Raw genomic sequence first — 20,097 nt, forward strand, 5'->3', positions numbered from 1 at the left:
TTTTTACATAAGCTGGGTAAGTAAATACTATAACTTTACTCCGCGCGTTCTTTTTTCTGTACACGCGATAACAATAATTACCCGCAACTTTTCTGCGCTCGTGCTTCTCCTTCTTCGTCCTTGCCTCCTTGTTCCTCTCCCTTCGCCTGCCTTTATGCTTCCGCCTCTTCCTCTTTTTGTTCTCCCTGACCTGAGTCAGAACCGTCGACGACGACGCTTTCCCCTCGTTCGGCTTGTTGATTACCGTAGACGCGACTTTCTGCATCTCCGCCGCAGACTCGTTCTTCCCGTTTCTTCCCGGCTCGGACGAAGTTCCGTTTCCCTTCGTCAGCCCGGAACGCAGCAGCTTCCGCAGCGACTTCGCGCACGGTTGGTTCGTCTCAATTGGCGAAGGAGTGCTGAAATTAACAGGAACGAATCCGTCAACCTCGCAGTCTCGCGTCGGAACGAAATGGAACGGGAGGAGACGAAACAAGCAGGGCTTTGTGTGCAACTTCAGCGAGAAAATCCGATAAGAAGTTGTAACTCTCGAATCCTTGACATGATTCCATTTTTAAGATAGTATTCAAGTTTTTACGGTTTTCGAAAATTATAGATTTTCAATTTTTCATACTCGTCGTCGAAAAGGCTTTCTGATTTTTTTTCACACAAATTCCGACGCATCGAGAAAAAGGTACAAATCGATTTCAACCCTCCGTTAAGATGAGTTCTCTCGAGTACTTGAGACATTTTTTAAATCCTATTTTTCGTTGCCTTCACCGTGTACCTCACATTTTCCGTAACACAAAGGAAACTTACTCGTTCCGATGATTCCCAATTGGCATTTGTTCCCAACAATGCAACGCCTGTGCCAAAGAAACCTCGTCTATTTTGACCAGCTGCCAATCCCTTTTCGTCAGAACGCTGTGACTAATGCAACTCGGGGCAAAGACCGCGGTAACGTTTTCGAAGGTCTGCCGCAAGCTGTCACCCATCTTGTGTATGTAGTCCCATTGCTGCTTCGTCACCGGTGCACCCACGTTGTCCGCTGACATCTGCGCCTCGTCGAACAGCCATTGGAATACGAACAGGGGCGCTGCGAATGTTCGGAATGCAAATTTTCTGAGCTGATTTACCGAGAAATAGGAAAATTAATTTCCCCCAAATTTTACAGAGTGTCAATTTTATCGTGTCACTCGATATAGATTTGAACAGAAATCGAATCTCTCCATGATAACCAATTACTTCATTATTTGACGTGCAATAGAGGCAAAACTGTGTAATTAAAAATCCCTCGATAAATACACTACTGTGTTTTAAGTATCGATGAATTAACGACGAGTTAAGAGATTATAAATGAAAAGCAAAGCACAAGTAATTTTATGATACTTTTCGAACATCGAGGTAGTAAATGAAGAAGCGAACGGAGTAGAATTTCGTTTACCAGACAAAGTTGGGTACAATATGTAGCCAAAGTAGCACTTCCACGGTTCGTTTGGATGTTTGGAGACGCAATTGTGGGGCATTCGAGCCTTCCAAAGTTCCATCCCCTTGTGGACAGCGTCGACTGGCGACAAACCATTAGGCGAATAGGGAGCCCTGTCGAGAAACCACCCCGAATCGGACACACCCCTTATTGCGATGTGTTTCAAGCCTGTGTACAATAAGAACCGTAACTCGACACGCGCATTAACCTATATTCTGAAGTTTAATTGAACAAATGTTTAAAAAAGTATTTTAATAAAATGTTACCGGCAGTTACTGGATTCTTAAAAGCAACTCTTAGAGACTAAGCGAGTCGAAGATATGTCTCACCTAGTTGATGATGAACCAAATTAAAAATGTGATCCAAATTCAACATAACACCGGTTCCACCCGCGCTGCTCCCAGCCAAAAGCAGAGAACTCGCGTTCTCGAGTCCAAGGGGAATTAGATCTCGCACCACCTGTAGCACGATTTCTGCCCCCATGAAAGTGAACATGTCATTCGGCGAAGCTCTGGTACCACTCCAACTGTCACTCGTGCAATAAGGGACGAATCTGAAAAAAGCAACGAACTGTGTTATGAAAGTTTGATTATACGTCCTTTGTCAGACAAATGGAGATCCTTAGAAAAGCTGGGAATGTAACAATTCGGAAGCAGAACGAACGAAATGATTTTGCCAAGATGGACAATACCTACACGTGATTCGCGTTCCACCAGAATGGATTCTCTTCAGGATTGGCCGACAGCAGACCACCAACTGCAATCAGAAGATATTCGAAAATTATACCAGTTCCAAATACGAGAACTGAAAATACCTCACGTCTCTGTAATTCGATATTCGCAACTCGGTATCGTTCATCGGACACTCCGGATGAAATATCACACGTTTGGATCGAGTTTATCATTTTAATTTTCACGTGACATTCTGTGCTGTGGCAACGAAGATTCGGCGAGTGAGAAATCGAATTTTCGGCGATAGCGACGACGTTTAATAGTCGTGATATTCAGGAAATATCGAAAAGTCAAGACATCTCGTTCAAAAAATCAGGCAGATAAAACTCAATTCGCGAGACATCTCGTCGCCGATCCAAAGGGGATGAAACGTCATTTCTGAAGCTATTTCAATCTAAAAATTTATCCTCCTTTAAACTTCCACCTATAAAAGAGTATTCAATTTCTCAGTTCTAAAGCAGCAGCATTTTATGCCCCCCGTGTTCCTGAACTCCACGAACTGGAACAATACGACGTGCCGTCACGTGTCGCGAAACTCGTTAAACAGCAAGGCGAGAACCAGGCGGGGAAAGATTGCGGAACTACGTTCCGTGGAAACGTTAGAAAGTGTCAGGTGAACGCGCGACTTTCCAGCGGAAGCTACTCACCGTCGCGTGTCTCAGGCCACTGAGTCGACGTCATCAGATGCCTTAACCTGAGCCACCTGTTCCTGCAGCTCTTGTGGTCGTAGCAGTACCAGCCACCTTCCAGGAAAATGATCCACCTCTTCGAGCCATGAGACTTCCGCAGGTAAAATCCTGCCTGGGATCCGTCGTTGCATGTGATCGACCTGTTGCTTAGGTAGACCCTCTTCAGGCCCCTCTGCTCCTCGAGACCGTACTTCTCCAGGATCTTGATCAGCTTCTGGATCGTGTTGCTCTGGATCGCTGCTGAACTGGAAGACACCGAGACGGTGTTCGTAGGTTTCTCCTCGGCGGCTATCGTCAGCACGAGAGCCGTCAGGCACACTGAGATCTGAAATTTTGTTTCGGGTTTACCATCGATGACTTTTGCTCGAGATTCTTCTGATTTTTTTTCGTTTTCTTTTTGAGCAGCTTGTGATAGGCATGAAATTTGCAGAAATATTTGTGTCGCACGATGTAGATTTAAACACTTTTTTGAGAATTCAGGTTATAATTGTTATATAGAAGTTCAGGTTCGTTTTAATTTTTTTTTTAATTTTAAGAAAGAAGGTATTGAGGGTTGATCTCGAATGTTAATTTAGATATGCAATAATTATTACTATAAGGTTAAAAATAAGAAATCCAAGAAATAGGTATTTTCTATTTTGATCCATAATTTTCGCAAACAAATTCTTTTAATTTTATTCCTCCCTCAACGACGTACAATTCTCCACAAAAAAATTTGTTCCCCAAATTTCACTTTTCACTTAATTCTCGATATATTTCAAAAAATTCATTTTCCATCGCCAACATCGAGGGCTGTTTTCGTTCTTTGAACATGAACACGCGTCGAGTATTTTTTCGAAAAAACTACACGTCGTATAAATTTCATCGAAATCAACGTGAGAAGGTTAGATCGTAATGGAATTTTCCATAAAACGAGCAACGTCGAGTTATAAACATTTTAATCTCGAGCACGTGGTCGGAAATCGAACGAAGGTCGAGGATCCTGTCTCGTGCGACACGGGCCCGAGTTATAAACTGGAAACGCCGCTTAAGTACGTTAATCACCGTATAGTCTATGATAATGAGTCAGCAGAGATACCGTGGCTGAGTGAACAGAAACTGCAAGCGAAGGAGATAAGCTCTTCATCGCCAGTCTTCCACGTAGCTCGAAAATGACCATTATTCAACCCGTTAGGCAAATACATCTTAGGATGGGGTAAACGAGCGACCAACCAGCCACTTTTAACCCCTCGACAACGAAGAACGTTGTTCCCCTTTGAAAAATTCATGTGATTCGATTTTAATACTTTAACTCGACATAACGTAACTCGATTTTTGTCTCCTGTTTCATTTGTGAATAATTAATCAATTCTTAGCCCTTTCATTTATCGCATCTTGGAAATTTTTAAGTGTGAAAAATTTCTCACGTGAAATTCTGAGCGTAAAAAAATTCCGCAGGTGAAATTCTGAGCATAAAAAATTTCTCACGTGAAATTTTGAGCGTAGAAAATGTCTCACGTGAAATTTTGAGCATAGAAAATTTCATACGTGCAATTCTGAGCGTAGAAAATTTCACACGTGAAATTCTGAGCGTAAAAAAATTTCACACGTGAAATTCTGAGCATAAAAAATTTCTCACGTGAAATTTTGAGCGTAGAAAAATTCTACACGTGAAATTCTGAGCGTAGAAAATTTCACACCTGAAATTTTACACAAATCTCCACCTGCAACGTAGTACTTTTCAAAGATCAAACGCAGAAGCGTCAAATCGGCCAATTTTCCCACGTTTCCATCCAGCCACCCCTTCAACCGGTTTGTAATTTCCTCTTTGACAGAGATTTTCACCATGAATATGTAGCGGGAATAATTTCAAAGGAGGAAACGTCTCTCCTTCACGGCGCCACTCGTTTCCTCTCTTTCTTACTCCAGTTGTTCCACGTTGTTGTGCCTGGTACACGTTTCGCTACACAGCCTTCCTTTCGTCTCATTCTCTCTCTCTCTCTCACACACACACACACGTGTACAATAGGTTTGTTCGTCTGTGTCTGTTGATCCAAGCCAGCTCTATCGCGATGCCGGCTACTTAGGATCAAGTTCCAGCTTCCAGAACGGTAGCCAGCGGCGGAAACACCTCGGAAACAGAAGCTCGTTCGCCGGCCAGAGAAAGATGAAAGGGAGCCGCCCAGCTGTGGACGCTGGAAAGGAGAAACGTTGTTGCGACGCAATTATGATCGGGCATAATGGGCCGCGAACACCGGATCGCCTTTGGAGCACGTATCGAGAGACGCCGCCGGCGAGAAAGAGCCCCTTTTTGAACGGCCACGACCATGAAGAGTACGATTTCCAACGAGACTTTCGGTACTTATAGACGCAATTGAACTTGAACAGTTCTGCACGCGTGTGCGTGACCGAACGTACCACTCGCTTTTCTTTCTTTCGGTTTAACCCTTTCGGAGTTTAGCTCGAGAGAGTACTCGGGCGGAATTGAAGAAGATGGTGTGTATACTGTTTTTTATTCTTATGTAGAATATCTTCAGTCCTTTAAATTGTGAAAGGGTTAAGAAACCTGAACAATTTTTCTTTGATTTTCATTTGGGAGTCAATATCTCAAAAATAAAAAATTTCACTAAGTCTCCTTACTCAAAATTTTTATAATTGTGAAAGGGTTAAGAAACCTGAACAATTTTTCTTTGATTTTCATTTGGGAGTCAATATCTCAAAAATAAAAAATTTCACTAAGTCTCCTTACTCAAAATTTTTATAATTGTGAAAGGGTTAAGAAACCTGAACAATTTTTCTTTGATTTTCATTTGGGAGTCAATATCTCAAAAATAAAAAATTTCACTAAGTCTCCTTACTCAAAATTTTTATAATTGTGAAAGGGTTAAGAAACCTGAACAATTTTTCTTTGATTTTCATTTGGGAGTCAATATCTCAAAAATAAAAAATTTCACTAAGTCTCCTTACTCAAAATTTTTATAATTGTGAAAGGGTTAAGAAACCTGAACAATTTTTCTTTGATTTTCATTTGGGAGTCAATATCTCAAAAATAAAAAATTTCACTAAGTCTCCTTACTCAAAATTTTTATAATTGTGAAAGGGTTAAGAAACCTGAACAATTTTTCTTTGATTTTCATTTGGGAGTCAATATCTCAAAAATAAAAAATTTCACTAAGTCTCCTTATGAACAATTTTTCCTCGATTTTCATGTAAAAATTAATATCTGAGAAATGAGAATTTACTCACTTGAAATTTGTATACCCAGGTTAATTTAAAATTTAAAGGCTCATATAAATTCAAGGTTTGGGCTTTTTCATAATATCGGAGAAATTGTAAACGCAAGCTCACTTTTAATCATAATGTGCAATATCAACGAAGTGATTTGAATATGTGAGTAATTTGCAGACGAAGCTTGGTGATATTAAAATTGAATGGAGTAAATACGCTTTTAATCGCGAAACTGTGGAACGATAATCATGTAATAAATATTAAACAGGATTAATCGTAATGGCTATTTAAAGAGTAACTAATAAGTTAAAAGCATTATCGGAATAATGATTTACATTTTCCATATACCTATTTGTTCCACGTCTTTAACAGTAATTTTACATTCTTCCCAACTCTAAATTACAACAGAAAATGAAGAAAAAAATATAATCTCCTCTTAAACAAATATTTCAGACAAATATGCAAGAAAATTACTTCATCCACTTATATCATCTTTCTTCTCCACAAATTTTCATAGTAATAACATTTCCAGTACAATTATACCACATTCCTCCAATTAACCCGTCTAAACGAACGCAACCGCTAGCACCACTCAATTTCCCCTTAATTAATTCCATTAAATCCTCAATACCACAGACTGACCGCAAACAAAATTGTTACCATAATTAAGACCATTTCCACCATTCCCTCCTCGTGGTGAAATCGTCAAAAATACTCTCGAAAACGTCACCCTTATCGTTCACAGCTATCGGGTCGTTAATTATCCGCTAGAGTGAGGTCCCATCCACCGTTCTCCATGGGAGACGAAAATCTGAAAGTCCCGTTAACCACGACTAATCCTCGCAGAGTCGTGGGGCAGCAAGAGAGAACACCGGCCAGTCAAGCCATCCAGCCGAGTCGTAAATATCATTTACACGGAACTGGCCGCGGCAAAGCCGGAAGGTTTCGTTCGAAGGGAAAACGTTTCACGGTTCGACGAGGCTCGAAATCGCGGAAAAACTCTCACCCCTTCTCCAGTTCGTCAAGACCGAGGAGAATCGGCCCTTCCTACCGGGGATGCTTGGGAAAACGCGATCGTCGCTCGTTGGTTCGTTCGCCCGTAGCCGATTTTACGAGCGGGACTCGCCTCGAAGCGCCGCCGAGAAACCGCGACGAATCCGAACTTTCGGGCAGATCGTAAATAAAATTCACGAGCCCAGGCCCTCGCACGGTTTGCGTAACCGCTTTATTATGCCGTAAATCAAGCTGTGCGCGAACGCCCGGAGCCTTCGTGTTCGTGAAAAACCTCTGTAAAAGAAAGAAAAAAGAGGAGAGGAAGGGAAAAGAGGAAGAGAAAATCTTCCTCTAGCTGGATGGGATAGTGACATGCAAATTCCTCGCGCTGTGTCGCTTTAATTCAACGATCCTGTGTCCACACTATTAATTTTGTTTTAGCAGCAACGTTTAGACGCTTTACACGGGGTGTGCGAACCCCGTGACGGACTCTTTGTGGTTCACGGTGTGAACGAAATGTCCCTACGAGCGAACTTTCTTGCTTCTTTAGCAGCAACGTTTAGACGCTTTACACGGGGTGTGCGGAGGGTTGGGACGTGACGGACTCTTTGTGGTTCACGGTGTGAACGAAATGTCCCTACGAGCGAACTTTCTTGCTTCTCCTGTGCGTACGTTGTGGCGTAACAGCTGGGGAATTGACATTTTTTAACGATGGAATTTTAATAATGTAACACTGGTGCAACGCTGCTTGTGTCCATTTGTAAAGGAGAAGGAAGGAGGATTAAGTTGGCAATGGAATTACAGTGGTTCGACAAGTCTTACAATACAGGTCAACACCTGTAATTTATTAATATTGTAGTAGCTAAAATATTCTAAAATTAACTGGCGCCTTCGTTAATTATTATGCAATTGAATTATCACGAAGTGTCAAGAGTATGAAATCAGGGGAAAGGAGTGAAGTATCCAAGTTTATGGTAATTTATTGTTAGAGAGTACCTATGCAAAATTTAGAGCGAGGGTTCCAAGGTAACTACGAAAAATTTGGTCCAGATCGGCCATTCAACAACGCGAAAAATACTTTCGACGTTGATTGTAAGCAAGACACCCTGTACGTAGAATATCATCTTACATCACACCTCCCTACGAAGTGAAATAAAATAAAATGCTTTATCATTCAATTACTCGAATGTGGATTCGCAGGAGCACAAGATTAACGAGCCACCGTCCGCCGATCAATTTCCACGGGGATAGAATCCCGTGGATGCTCCACTGTAATCTACTTCCATCCCCTTTAAATTTATAATCCCCCCTGGATCCACGTATAATTCGGACGTGCCTCTCAAAGAACTTGTGCCGGTGCTTATGAAAGCCTCTGCCTCTCTCTCTCTCTTCCTCCTATTTCTGTCTCATTCTCTAGTCTAACCGGCCCGCAGCCCTTGGACGAGGAGTTCCTTTTCTCTCTTCCGGATCCGGCGCATTAGAGGGTGTCCTGGGCGTGAAGGTGTCCGTCATAATTTGCCAGCCGGCGCATAATCCCCGTGACAAAGGCCGACAAAGTGACGGCTGTTACTGGCCGCCACCCTCTATTCAGCCTGCGGAGATTCCGGTAGCAGGTAAAGCGTTTAAAGATTCCGGCCATCCGACTCCGATAGATGAATCACGACGCGAATAACACGGCCACAACGCGGCTAGACTCGGTCTGCTTCAAGAACAACCTCCTTCTCTCCTTCCATGTTTCCGCGACCTCTTTCACGTTTTTAGTCGCCTCTTTATGCCGTGTCGTTCATCTTCCTGCTCGAGTTACCGTTTTCGACGTGTCACGCACCGTCAACTTGTCTTTGACGGCCAGAGATTAATGAATGGGTCGAAGCTCTCCGAAGGAGATTACGCGTTTATGGAGTTAGCCTGCGTGAATTTTCGATGCCGTTTACGCCGTGTGTACCGCGATGGAATGGTAATTGGGTTTTAAGTGGGAACGAGGAAAAATAGAAGGATGGGATTCTCGAGTCGTTTAACCCTTTCGTGATCACGTTGTGTTTTCTTCTTTGAGAATTTCGTATTTATCTACCATCGCGTTTGTAATGGATTCTAAATTGAGACCAATTTTTTGGCGGAGTAATCAAATGGCCGCAGAACATCGAGAAAAGATTACCAAGTATATAAAGTATTATTTTTAAATGTCTCGTTACTAATCGAAGGAGTGAAACTCCACGAGAAGTACAATGCTTGCAAACGTAACGCGAATTCGTAAAACCAAAACCTCCCCGTGGGTTAACATTCAGACATTCTCCTTTGAATGGAAAGAATTTAATAATCGCCACGTCAAACGTGCGCTTCGCCAACTGACAGCTGTCGATATTCCGGAAATCCCTTTCGTTACCTCGATTCCTCCCTACCGATATCACCGTTGAATTTCTCAACGTACAAGTCGCCTGATCCGATTATCCTCTTCTACTTCGACCGTGCCAATTTCCCTCCCTTTTTCTCAACCATTTATTCATAACGGACCTTTCACGCCATACAGGAAAGTATGCGAAGAATTCATTTACAAAATGGAACTTTTGCACGTTCTAAAAGTCACCCCGTAAAAAGTAGGCAACACTTCTACAATTTACGAAGATGTTCGTAGATAGAAATTGAACCGAAATTTTCTTTGTATCCGATTACAAAACGATTGCCCTATCAAACTACGAATTTGCATATTACTCGAGAATACACACGTTCTACAGTATAAACTGCAACTTTCACTCAGACACTTCGAATCATAACCTTCCCTTCATTCCTCCTTTTACGAGACCTCTCAACATTCTACTTTCTTCTCCAAACCATTGCCAGCTGAATCGCCAATTCTACGAGACCTCATCCCTCCAAACTTTCTTCCCCAGACTTCTCGCCTCTCTCGAGCTAACCTACCCAAGAGACTATCGTGAAATTTCTCCCTTAAAATCGCATCGTTCAAACTGTCACCAAACTCCTCTCCTCCGGAATCAACCCTCAAAGCCGCACAGAGCTTGCAAACATAATTCCAACCATGGTGATCCAAATGTCCTCTAGTTGACCAACTTTCTTTGTTCTACGTCATCGAGTCCGCGGTTGGATCTTCAGTTGGCTGGTTTCTTTTTTTTCCCCTCCAGAAGGTCGATTCGTTTCGCGGGTGCTCCGGTGGCCGTTGGTGCGTGGCATTCCATCGAATGCACGCTTACGAGCCACCTCTCTTCCTCTCGCTCTCTTCTCTCGGTACTCACGGTGGACGCGAAAACAAGTTAAAAATAGCCAGCGAGCGGATCGCGGTCGGCACCTTTGAGGCCGCGGCTCGGAACCCGCAACAGTCGTTGATCGTTCGCATCGTGTTTCGTCGTCCGGATGTTGATGATGATGGTGAGAGACCGTCTCGTTACCATTACGAGGGCCGCTCACGCAGCCGGCTAACACGCACCGCGAACCTCGCATTACCATAACCGCGTGCACACAGAACCGTCGCCGACTTCTTCTTCTTCTTCTTCTTCTTCTTCTGGTTCTTCTCCGGGGCTTCCACCAAACGTAGAAGAGAAAGAGAGAATCGAAGGCGATTACCACAGCTTTGACCATCTTAGAGCGAGACACTTGGTGAACGCTTTTACTGCCTGGGAACCTGTTAGCTGCTCTACTAACAATAAGATTGACTGCAATTGTCAGCCGCCTTCACCTTCTCATGCGCACGCCGTGCACACGCCACGGTTCCGTACGGTCCTCGGGGAGCTTTAACGTCGTTTACCCGCGATTCTATTAATCCAGGAGCGTACGGGTGAAAATGTTTCGCTTGATCACGGAGTTGGAGTAAAATTTACTAGTTGCGCTGAACCCGTTTCTTGGGTTCTTTGAGACTGCTCTTGGAGAGTTTGTGATTTTCTCTTTTTATGAAAAATGTAATTGGTTTGGACTATTGGAGATGGTTGTTTGTTTGAGATTTGAATAGAGGAAGCGTTATGAGAATACCTAATTATGAAAATGATAGAGGAACGTTTGATAAGCTGAATCGGTACAATGATTCGCATAATGAATAGTTGCCATAATTGTAACAATATCAGAGCTACAATTTGCAGGCCAGAGTGAAGATAAATGAGGAAATTCGAAACGATTCAGTAACAACGAAGCTGAGCTATCAAAGCAAAATTAACGTTGCAGTATTATTTGAATAATGTTTGTTAAATAACAAAGAATGATTAATTGTCAAAACTGAAACTTCTGTGATAATCAGAGACCACCTGTTGCACTTTATACATTCTACTCTAATAATTTCTTTTTTTTTTTAACAAATGATCCATTTTAAGTTCTCCTATCACAATCATCGCTATTATCAACCCTTCCATTCTTCGTACCACAATCGAACGCTCAGCAATCAGAGCTGACTCGCGATGCTTCGCGCCACCCTTACGATACTCCTTTCCTCATTCCACTTCGCATGGAATCTACCAATACACTCCACTGGAATGCAAAGTTAATACGTACAACTTGAATTCCAAATCTAATTAGAATTAAAATCCACATATACTAATTCACAATCCCCAGAGCTCCGAAATTACCGAGTTTTCTCTAAAAATTGATACAGAAACGGGAATAAAAGTGAAAAATGCCTAACATCATACAGTATATCAGAAAATACCAAAAATCTTCTGCTATTTCTCTAGGTGGAGATTTCACAGTACCACCTTCAAAATTCTCCAAATTAAAGAAGACTCCCAATCGGCAAACTGACCGAGAACTCTCGACTAACCCTATCCAACGCGACGTAATTAATTTTTCTCCAACGGCAACAACGAGAACAAAGTATAGACAGATGCTTAAACAACAGAGTTTAGCTCGGACAGCGTAGCTCTAGCCCGTTCGACATCTATCCTCGTCGACAGCTCAATCGATGGAGGCCGGCCGCGATCGGCGTATCTCCTGGCGCAAGAGGAGAGCGGCGCGCCGCTAAAGAGGCCGACAAGCTCGCGGTGGAGAAGAAGAAGAAGAAGCGTGTGCGCGGAACATCTCAAACGCGCCGTCATCCGTGCCAAAGCTACGTTTTCAAGCGTCGATCGCGCGCTCTCCTCGACCAGGGGCCCCGATGAGTTTCGAGCCCCCGAGAGATGTCGATGGCCTCGTTAAGCCGAGGTTACGAGACGAGCCTCCTTCGAGCGGCTCGTAACGCGCGGCCACAACTTAGAAAGCACACGACCGATGATGATTTCCTCGCGAAACGACCGGGAGCACACCACCACCGGGCCCCTCTCTCTGTGCCTCGAGATCTCGTTGCGAGATTAGCCAGCAGGTGCTTTCTCCGACATCCTCCTGCGCCCTCCGCGCCGCTTTCAACCCTTTTTAGATCGATCTAGCCGAGTGTATTTATTACTCGATAAAACGCTCGATTCGCGTGCATCTTGAACAACGACCCACGAATTTTTTACTTTGAGAAAGTAGAATGTTTCCTGGACATTCTGGGCTAATCGGAGAAAAAGTGTGTCAAAAACCTGAAAGCGCTGTTTCGAGAATCTTTGACGTTTTCTGTGAAACTACTGCTACGAATTTCGCAATATCTTCTCATCTTTCCGAAAAAGAATGGACTCTTCAAGACACCACCTTTCCCAAGATTCGGCATTCACAGCAAAATCCTCGAAAAATCGTTCGGAAACGAGGGTAAACGCGTCCTCGTGTCTACATCCGGAACAAGACAACACAGAAGAAAGACGGCTAGAGCGAGAGAAAGAGAGAGGTAAGGCGCGCGCAACAAGGGGTAGGAGAGGCACGCGGTAATATCCCCTGTAATTTATGGTGAAGGACTCGAGAGAGAGAGAGAGAGAGAGAGAGAGAGAGAGAGAGAGAGAGAGAGAGAAGGACGACGAGGCTGGAGAAGACGTTTCTCGCGAGCGAGCGAGAAAGAGTTAGCCGACACACAACGCGCAAAGTGGAAGGATAGAGGCAGATAGGCAAAGAACACTCTGTGGAGGGGGCTTAAAGAAGAGACGAGGAAGAAGAAGAGGAAGAGGAGAGGAGAAGAGAGGTGGGCAGAGAGGAAGGAAGAGGGAGCAGGTGGCAAGATAGGGTATACGCCAGTGGATTAAGGCGCGGAGCGGCGAGTCAAAGAGATTTTCTCCCCATCCCGTCTCGGCGGGGGCCCCTCGGCCTAACAAGGGCTGAAATATGACTGCCTTGCCCTACCTCGCCTCGCCATAGCCTGCCACGGCTTTGGCCGCCGTGTGCCTTTCGAACGAACCAAGGAAAAGCGAACGAGATATCTGCTGCCGACTAATTTATCGGTCGCTCTTCTCTCTTCTCGCTGCCTCGGAGAACACACGGGATCAACGCACTTCTTCTTCAACTCAACTTGGACGATTTCTGCAAAACCCTTTGGCACCGATTTACCGTGAAAACGGTCTTGCAAACGGTTTCCCGTGTTTCCGGGATACGATACCCTTGTAGATTCGCGAGACGTAAGGAGTGAGAGATACGTTGGCGTAGTTAAAGGGGGTTGCTCGACAGGCGAGGACAACATTTGGGACGGTCTAATGGGCCGATTGTTTCGAGTCGATGGGGTAAAATGGGCAACGCTGGAGGAAGAGTATTTAATGGTAGACGTGAGGTAGAGAGTATCGGACAGATGTATGTTTGGCAATTAAAGTTTAAGGGATGTAGTTTTATGTGCAATAAAGAGTAAAGTGCAACTGCATATATACCGGAGAATTTCTAACTGCAGCAACACACGGTAAGACTGTGTTTTTGGCTTCCGTTTTAGAAATGTTTTCCGAGGATCTTTAATGTAGGTTTCGTTACAACGAGACGTAATAGACATGGGAATAGAGGTTCGTTCAACATTGTCCGGAGAAAAAGTGTGGAAGAGGAGTGAAATAACAGTAATACCTCGAAGCACTCAGACGCGTACCAAGTGTACCCTTTCTCAGCGCACGACAGTACTCGTTATCAAAGAGTGCATGCTTCGAGATGAAAAAAAAAAGCACCATCTGATGACACGGTGTGTCGAGGATGAAGACGTTAATGATTCTTGCGGAGCGGTGCGCGGGTCCCGTGGCAGCCGAAAAATGTGCGAAAGAAATCGCGCGAAATTACAAGCTACGATCGGGAGTATTTTTCTACAAGAGGGAACGACGGATGATTACTTTGTACGCAATGACCAACTCGGTGCGGTTGAAAACCGCAATTTGCACGAGCCGCGGCTCAAAAAGTGTTCCGTGCTGCGAAACCGCAGCGGCACTCGCGATTTCCGGCCGTCGAAAATTGCCGAAATTATCAAAAATCTCAGGCGACGAACGTCCCGAGAAGCAAGAGACATAAAGTGTTCGGAGAAAACATCAACGGATAACTTGGCTCCACCTTTCCATTTCTTTCTGTCATTTTTTCATCTTTCGAGAGAGAGAGAGAGAGAGAGAGAGAGAGAGAGAGAGAGGCAGGCAAAATTGCGTATCTGTATGCTAAACAGCGTACATTTCAACCACGAATACTTCAACGCACTTCACGCTTCGTTATACAACGTAATCGCGAGGACATTTCTACTCTGGCAAGATTTCTCTGCCCTATTGTGCTATCGACCTGGATGCGCTAATTGGGTTACCTCGCGATTCGATCGACTATCTTCCGTCGGAGAGACTCGGCTTCCGGATCCTCCGAGGAACTTCGATAATTAGGTCGCGAAGATGTAGCCAGATCGTGAAATTATTCTTCTCATTTGGGTAAAACGAAAAAATTCTATTGGAAAGAGATTAAGACGTTGAAAAGTTGTAACTTCTTTTAAAAGATCTACGACAGATCATTCTTCTCTACGACACTCTGCTATCGATTCTTTTATTCATATCTTTGTATCACAGTGGTCTTCGTAATAAATGAAACACGCTCGAAGCGCAATCGACGAAAAAGAAATACAGCAAGATCGTAAAATCAGGTCAGGCGTCAAAGTTTTCACGTTCAAGCATATCGACAGAAACTCGAGAAGGTAAGGACCTGAAACCACAGTCAGGGCCCTAATCGAAAGGTGAAAAATTCTTTAATTTACATTTCGCCCGTCTTCCAAAATTCGCTGGAAAAAAACCACCAACACAATTTTCAACCAAGCGAACCTATCGAAAAGTCCAAGAAGGAGAAGAAGGAGAAGAAGGAGAAGACGATTCTAGGAGTATGAAGGATGATCGTCGTGACGGAAATCTATCCGGTAAACGATAGCGTGTAAAGTAATCGCGAGTGTGTGGTGGTTGCACGGTGGTCGTGGCCGTCGGTTACGGTGGTAGAGACGGTGGTGGCATTGGTGGCGCTGGCTTGGCCACTGCTAGCGGTGCTAGTGGCGGTGATGGCAATGGTAGCGGTGGTCCATCGGAGTAAATATATTGGATGGTGGTAGGATTGGTGGCGGTGTCTTCCGCTCTCTACTTGAGCCGCGTGCCCGCTCGCTCGTTCACGCCCGAGGTGCGCCTTTGATGTGCCGCCTACACCGCGTTCTTGCTAACTCTCGCGCCGCCAACCGCGCCGGATTCTGTTTTTCTTTCCTGGCAAAAATCTTCCTCTCTTCTCTCTCTCTTTCTCGCTCTTTATTCTCGTTGCGTTCAGCCTAGTACAAGCACGACTTCTTACCTCTCTCCTCGCTTTGCTCGTTTCTCTCTTCCTCTTTTCTCGTTCTTCTTGCCCCTTCTGTCGTTATACCGCGGCGGCTGGTTACTCTTTGCCGGTAATAAACGAGAGTCGGAAAAATCGTGAGCAGAGGAGAATCGTCCAAGTGACGTTGGCCTTGATTCGGAAGCGAAACGAGACGATGCGAAACGGAGGATCGATTATCGCCGGTCGTTTGAGGAATCGACCGCAGCGGAAATGACGTTTTTGCCGGACAACGGCCCCTCCTCCTTCGACAACCACCGGCTCTCCTATGTGGCAGCTATGCTTGTTGTTCGCGCGCGATCACTGCTGCAGAGGAATTCGTACGAAACGGAGATCCTAGTTAGAGATAGAGCGAATCTTTGGAGAGGAACAGGAAACGCCTTTAAATCGATCTTCGTGCACTTTCGGTAGTTTAGGAACGATACAGGTGTGTCCTTCGTTTCGATATTTTTATCGAATATTCAAAAATTCGTGAAATATAAAGGAATTGTACGAACAAGAACCTTCTATTAACCCTTTAAAAGCGATGGATTCATGTATGAGTTCACAAAACACCGAACGTAACTAACAAACTCTCATATGTTTGAGCAATTAAAATATTTAAGCAAAGAAATATAATTTCGATATGATTTAGTCAAACAAATTTATAATGATTCCAATTAGGTGCTCCGATCGAATAAGTTTCACCATTTTAATTCCTATCGAAAAATCCACCGTGTGCCAATTTCCCAATACGGTCTTACGAAAACGAACAAAGAGAGTCGTTCGATATGCGTAGCCGCGAAGCGAGTTAGATGAAATCGAACCCAACGTAGTAGCAGTTGCGTAGGCCAATCATTTTACGGGGGCTTATTTCGACCTCCTCTTTCTCTCTTTCTCTCTCTGTTTCTCCCTTCCCCTCGCTCACGGACATTCTTCACGCGTGCTAGGTCCGCACGCGGATCCTTTTGCTGCATCCATACGCTTTCCGGAAGCCCCCACGAACTTCGGCGCACTTCAAAGGTTCTCCCGGCGTTGATCAGCGCGCCGCCGTACAAATCGATAATGCGATTCATAGTTGCTCCGTGACGAGGTTTCGCCGCAGCCTTTTGTAACGCGGACACCCTGGCCGACGCACACGTGATCGGAGAGAGCCTCGGGGACCTAATAGTTCTCTCTCTGGCCGTGTTCGACTTCACCAAAAGCGAAATCCTGCCTCGATTCGCGTCGATCCACGCTCGTCCATCCTTCACCTATAGAGGAACATTTTCGAGCAGCTCTCGATCGACCTTAGTTTTCAGACTGATTTATGTTGCTGCAGAGAACTCTCCGTTTGAAGCTCGAGTATTTGAATTTTTACGAGTTTGTTAGATAATTTGATATGAAAGGAGTTTTTCATTAGTTCGAAGCTGTTCTTTGCACTTCAAGTACCAAGACTGAAGATTATGTCATACAGAGACAGTTAGATGGCACAATGGTAACTACCTACCTATTATTAGAAAGTTCGGAATCGTTAAAGGTATGATTGAGGGAACATGCTTTCTCAGCAATTTCTTTCCAATTCATGATACTTATTGCTTAATCACGATGAGTACTCAGGTATTTCCGATTACTCGTCGACATACATTCGACGTTCCATTGAACTGTACAAATATTTCAAAATTTTCCCGCTCGTTCTTATCGAAACAGCAATTTGTCAAAGCTCCAAGTGAAAATCCTCAGTTTTGGCTTACCCATACGTTATCCCCGGGGGAAGGAAAAGTGATTCTTCAAAGTTGCTCCGAGTCAAAGGGCTTTGGAGGAGGCGCCTCAACAAATTTGCAAACGGTTAGCGAGAGCACGCGTATTTATTCAGCCGTCCGTCTCTCTTCACTTCCTCGAAGACCCGCGTCACTACCGTCTCTCTGTCCAGTCGCTTTCTTTGATTCTTTCTACCGGTTCTCGTTTCCCTCTTTGTTCGCCACTCTCTTCTCCCCCACCCACCCTCATGCCGCTACTTCTTCCCTTTCAGGTGTTTTCGCTTGCGTTCGATCGCCCCTCTCTGCCATTATCTGTCTTCGTTTCTCCTCTGTCACGTGTCAATTGCAACGTTTCTTTCTTTCTTTTCTCCACTTCTTATCCAGGTATTCCGAATTTTTTTTTTTTTCTCCCTCAACGTCACTGCTCCCTTTATCACCATCTGCCAGTGCTATTTTGTCGATGTTAAACCTGAAATTTTTCATCCTACAATTTTTCTGACACCAACTCCTCTCTTTTTCTCAACCGTTAAGTCGATCCCTCTGCCTCTCCGCCGTTCCTCTATTTTTACTCCTCTATCGCCATCTATTCACTCGCCGTCTTCTTTTTTCACTCCTCGCCTGTCTTCTATCTTCTGTCAAACCTTCAACCTGTTACTCCCTGTTTCTCTCTCCCCCCCACACGACCCTTATCAAATCCACGAATCCTCGATCCCTTTCTTTTTTTCAACTCCTCTCCAGCGTCTTCTGTCAAACCTTCAATCCCTCACACCCTCTTCCCTCCCCCTATCATAAAAATCCACCGATTCTCACTCTCACCTCCGCACACCCTGTGTCCCCATCAAACTTTCACTTTCCCATCATCACCCTTTCAGTTTCCACCATCAATCCCCCCACCCTTCCCAAAATCCCCATATCCACCCTTCTTCGCGCAACACCGTCTATCTTCCCTCTCCCACCCCGATATCTAAGCTCGCGCTTTGTCCTCCTCCGACTGTCCTCTCCCAACCCCCGTTAGGCTCCCTTTCTTCGTCCCTTCGTGGCCCGTTCGTTGTTCGTACACATCCGTGTATATCGGGCCGTGGCGCACAGTCGGTTCACCGAGTACGCCGGACCGAGAGCAAAGGAGAGAGAGAGAGAGAGAGAGAAAGGAGGAGCGCGTTTGATCTCACCGCCAAGGCAGATCGGCAAAAGGCCTTTTTCTGCGGGCCCCGAGAGAGCTTGAAGCCGACCTCAAAGACTTGACTGATGACTTGCGGCCACGACGACTCCGCGCGCACGGCTCAGGCCCCGCGAACCAACGCGGGGACAAGAATCGAGAGAGAGAGAGAGATGGCCGAACGACGCGAACAAGTGGAAGAAGATGGTCCAAAGTGTTCTAGAGGCGAACGCCGATATCCTGTGAACGACGCGTGTCTACTCGCGTGTCCAGCGTTTCGGGATTCCCCGGTTGGAGACGAGATTCTCTCTGGTTCGACCTTTTGAACTGGATGCTCAGTTTACGATGGAATAGTCTTCTTCAATTTCCTTTCTGAGGATTGTAGGAACGAGTGGAAAACAATGTTTCATTGTGTAACGATCCTTTAATACCAGTTCTCAGCTTACACTTGTTAACACGTTTACGATTCGAACGATCTAACACGTCGAGCAATAAAGCAGGACAGGTTTCTTACGGCTGAAAATCAGTCTTAATAGACTCTCTATTGAATATCACGTAGGAAGCATCTGAAAGCTTATTCCCATTCAATCTCTAACCTCGATACACCAATCACAATATCTCCTAAACAACGTCATTCCCTCGCAATAATAAACCAACGCTCTTGCAACGTCTGTTGAATTGCACGCAGCATGTTCAACGAAGAATTTACGACGCTACCTACGTACATACATACGTATATACCTACTTCCAATTCCCACAAGCAAGAGAAAAACAAGAAAAGAAAAGGAAAAAAAAAGGAACGAACTACCCACGAACAAATGTATCAGAAGCAACGTATCCCACCAGGAAGCGAGCGCCGCGATTTTATCCCGGCTGCCACCGTGCTTACATAACGAACCGAGAACCATCAATTACGCCTTGCATAAAGCGGCGCTCACCGTGCAACAACGGTGTGCAGCAGCACACAGTTCACTCTCGATCCCGTGACGCATAAATCGCGCCTAGCTATATACATACATATCCCCCCCTCTCAGAAAAATCCCTACCGTCACACTTTTCACCCTGTAATCAGCTACAAGCCTGAATCCTGGAGGAGAACCTGTCCTCGTCGATCTTCAACAACCGTTCGAAACAACTGGGTTGTTGATAATTGATAGGGAGCTTGTGTGTAGCGTACAACCAGGATGGTGACGATCGTTCTTACGACGACCAAGCACGGGGGAAGCGAAGGGGAGGAAAGGTGTGCAAGTGTGGAAGAAGGAAGAAGGTTAGGTTGAGAAGAGAAGGGGAGTATCAGAGGGCTAGTCAGGTCAGCGTCGCCGACGGCTGGCTCTGGGGTATACGAGGAAGAGGAGCGTTGTTCTTCGGCCCGCCATTCGGAGGGGATGGCTTGGAGGAGAGGAACTGTCGGCTCCTTTGAAGTCGGTCGGTACCGTGTGTAATTAGGCCGCCGCTCCCCACCCCGCCCTCAGCCTCTGATCTCGCCGCGCTGTGTCGCTAATTGCTCACCGCCCCACGGCAG

At 45.0% G+C, this 20,097-nt stretch overlaps 1 protein-coding gene across 1 annotated transcript in view; it reads right to left on the bottom strand.

Annotated features, from left to right (window-relative positions):
- LOC108570598 (palmitoleoyl-protein carboxylesterase NOTUM) overlaps positions 1-10,431 on the bottom strand; it is an 11,414-nt gene extending 983 nt beyond the window's left edge. Inside the window, exons 1-7 of the mRNA XM_017932482.1 lie at positions 10,384-10,431; positions 2,844-3,210; positions 2,161-2,221; positions 1,795-2,018; positions 1,424-1,633; positions 799-1,075; positions 82-398 (exon numbers count right to left, since the gene is read on the bottom strand). Of these exons, the coding sequence (XP_017787971.1) occupies positions 82-398; positions 799-1,075; positions 1,424-1,633; positions 1,795-2,018; positions 2,161-2,221; positions 2,844-3,210; positions 10,384-10,431 (1,504 nt within the window). The remainder of the gene's footprint in view (positions 1-81; positions 399-798; positions 1,076-1,423; positions 1,634-1,794; positions 2,019-2,160; positions 2,222-2,843; positions 3,211-10,383) is intronic.
- Positions 10,432-20,097: the final 9,666 nt, after the last annotated feature.

This window comes from Habropoda laboriosa, unplaced genomic scaffold, assembly GCF_001263275.1.
Source record: "Habropoda laboriosa isolate 0110345459 unplaced genomic scaffold, ASM126327v1 scaffold105, whole genome shotgun sequence".
NCBI classification, from domain to species: Eukaryota; Metazoa; Arthropoda; class Insecta; order Hymenoptera; family Apidae; genus Habropoda; species Habropoda laboriosa.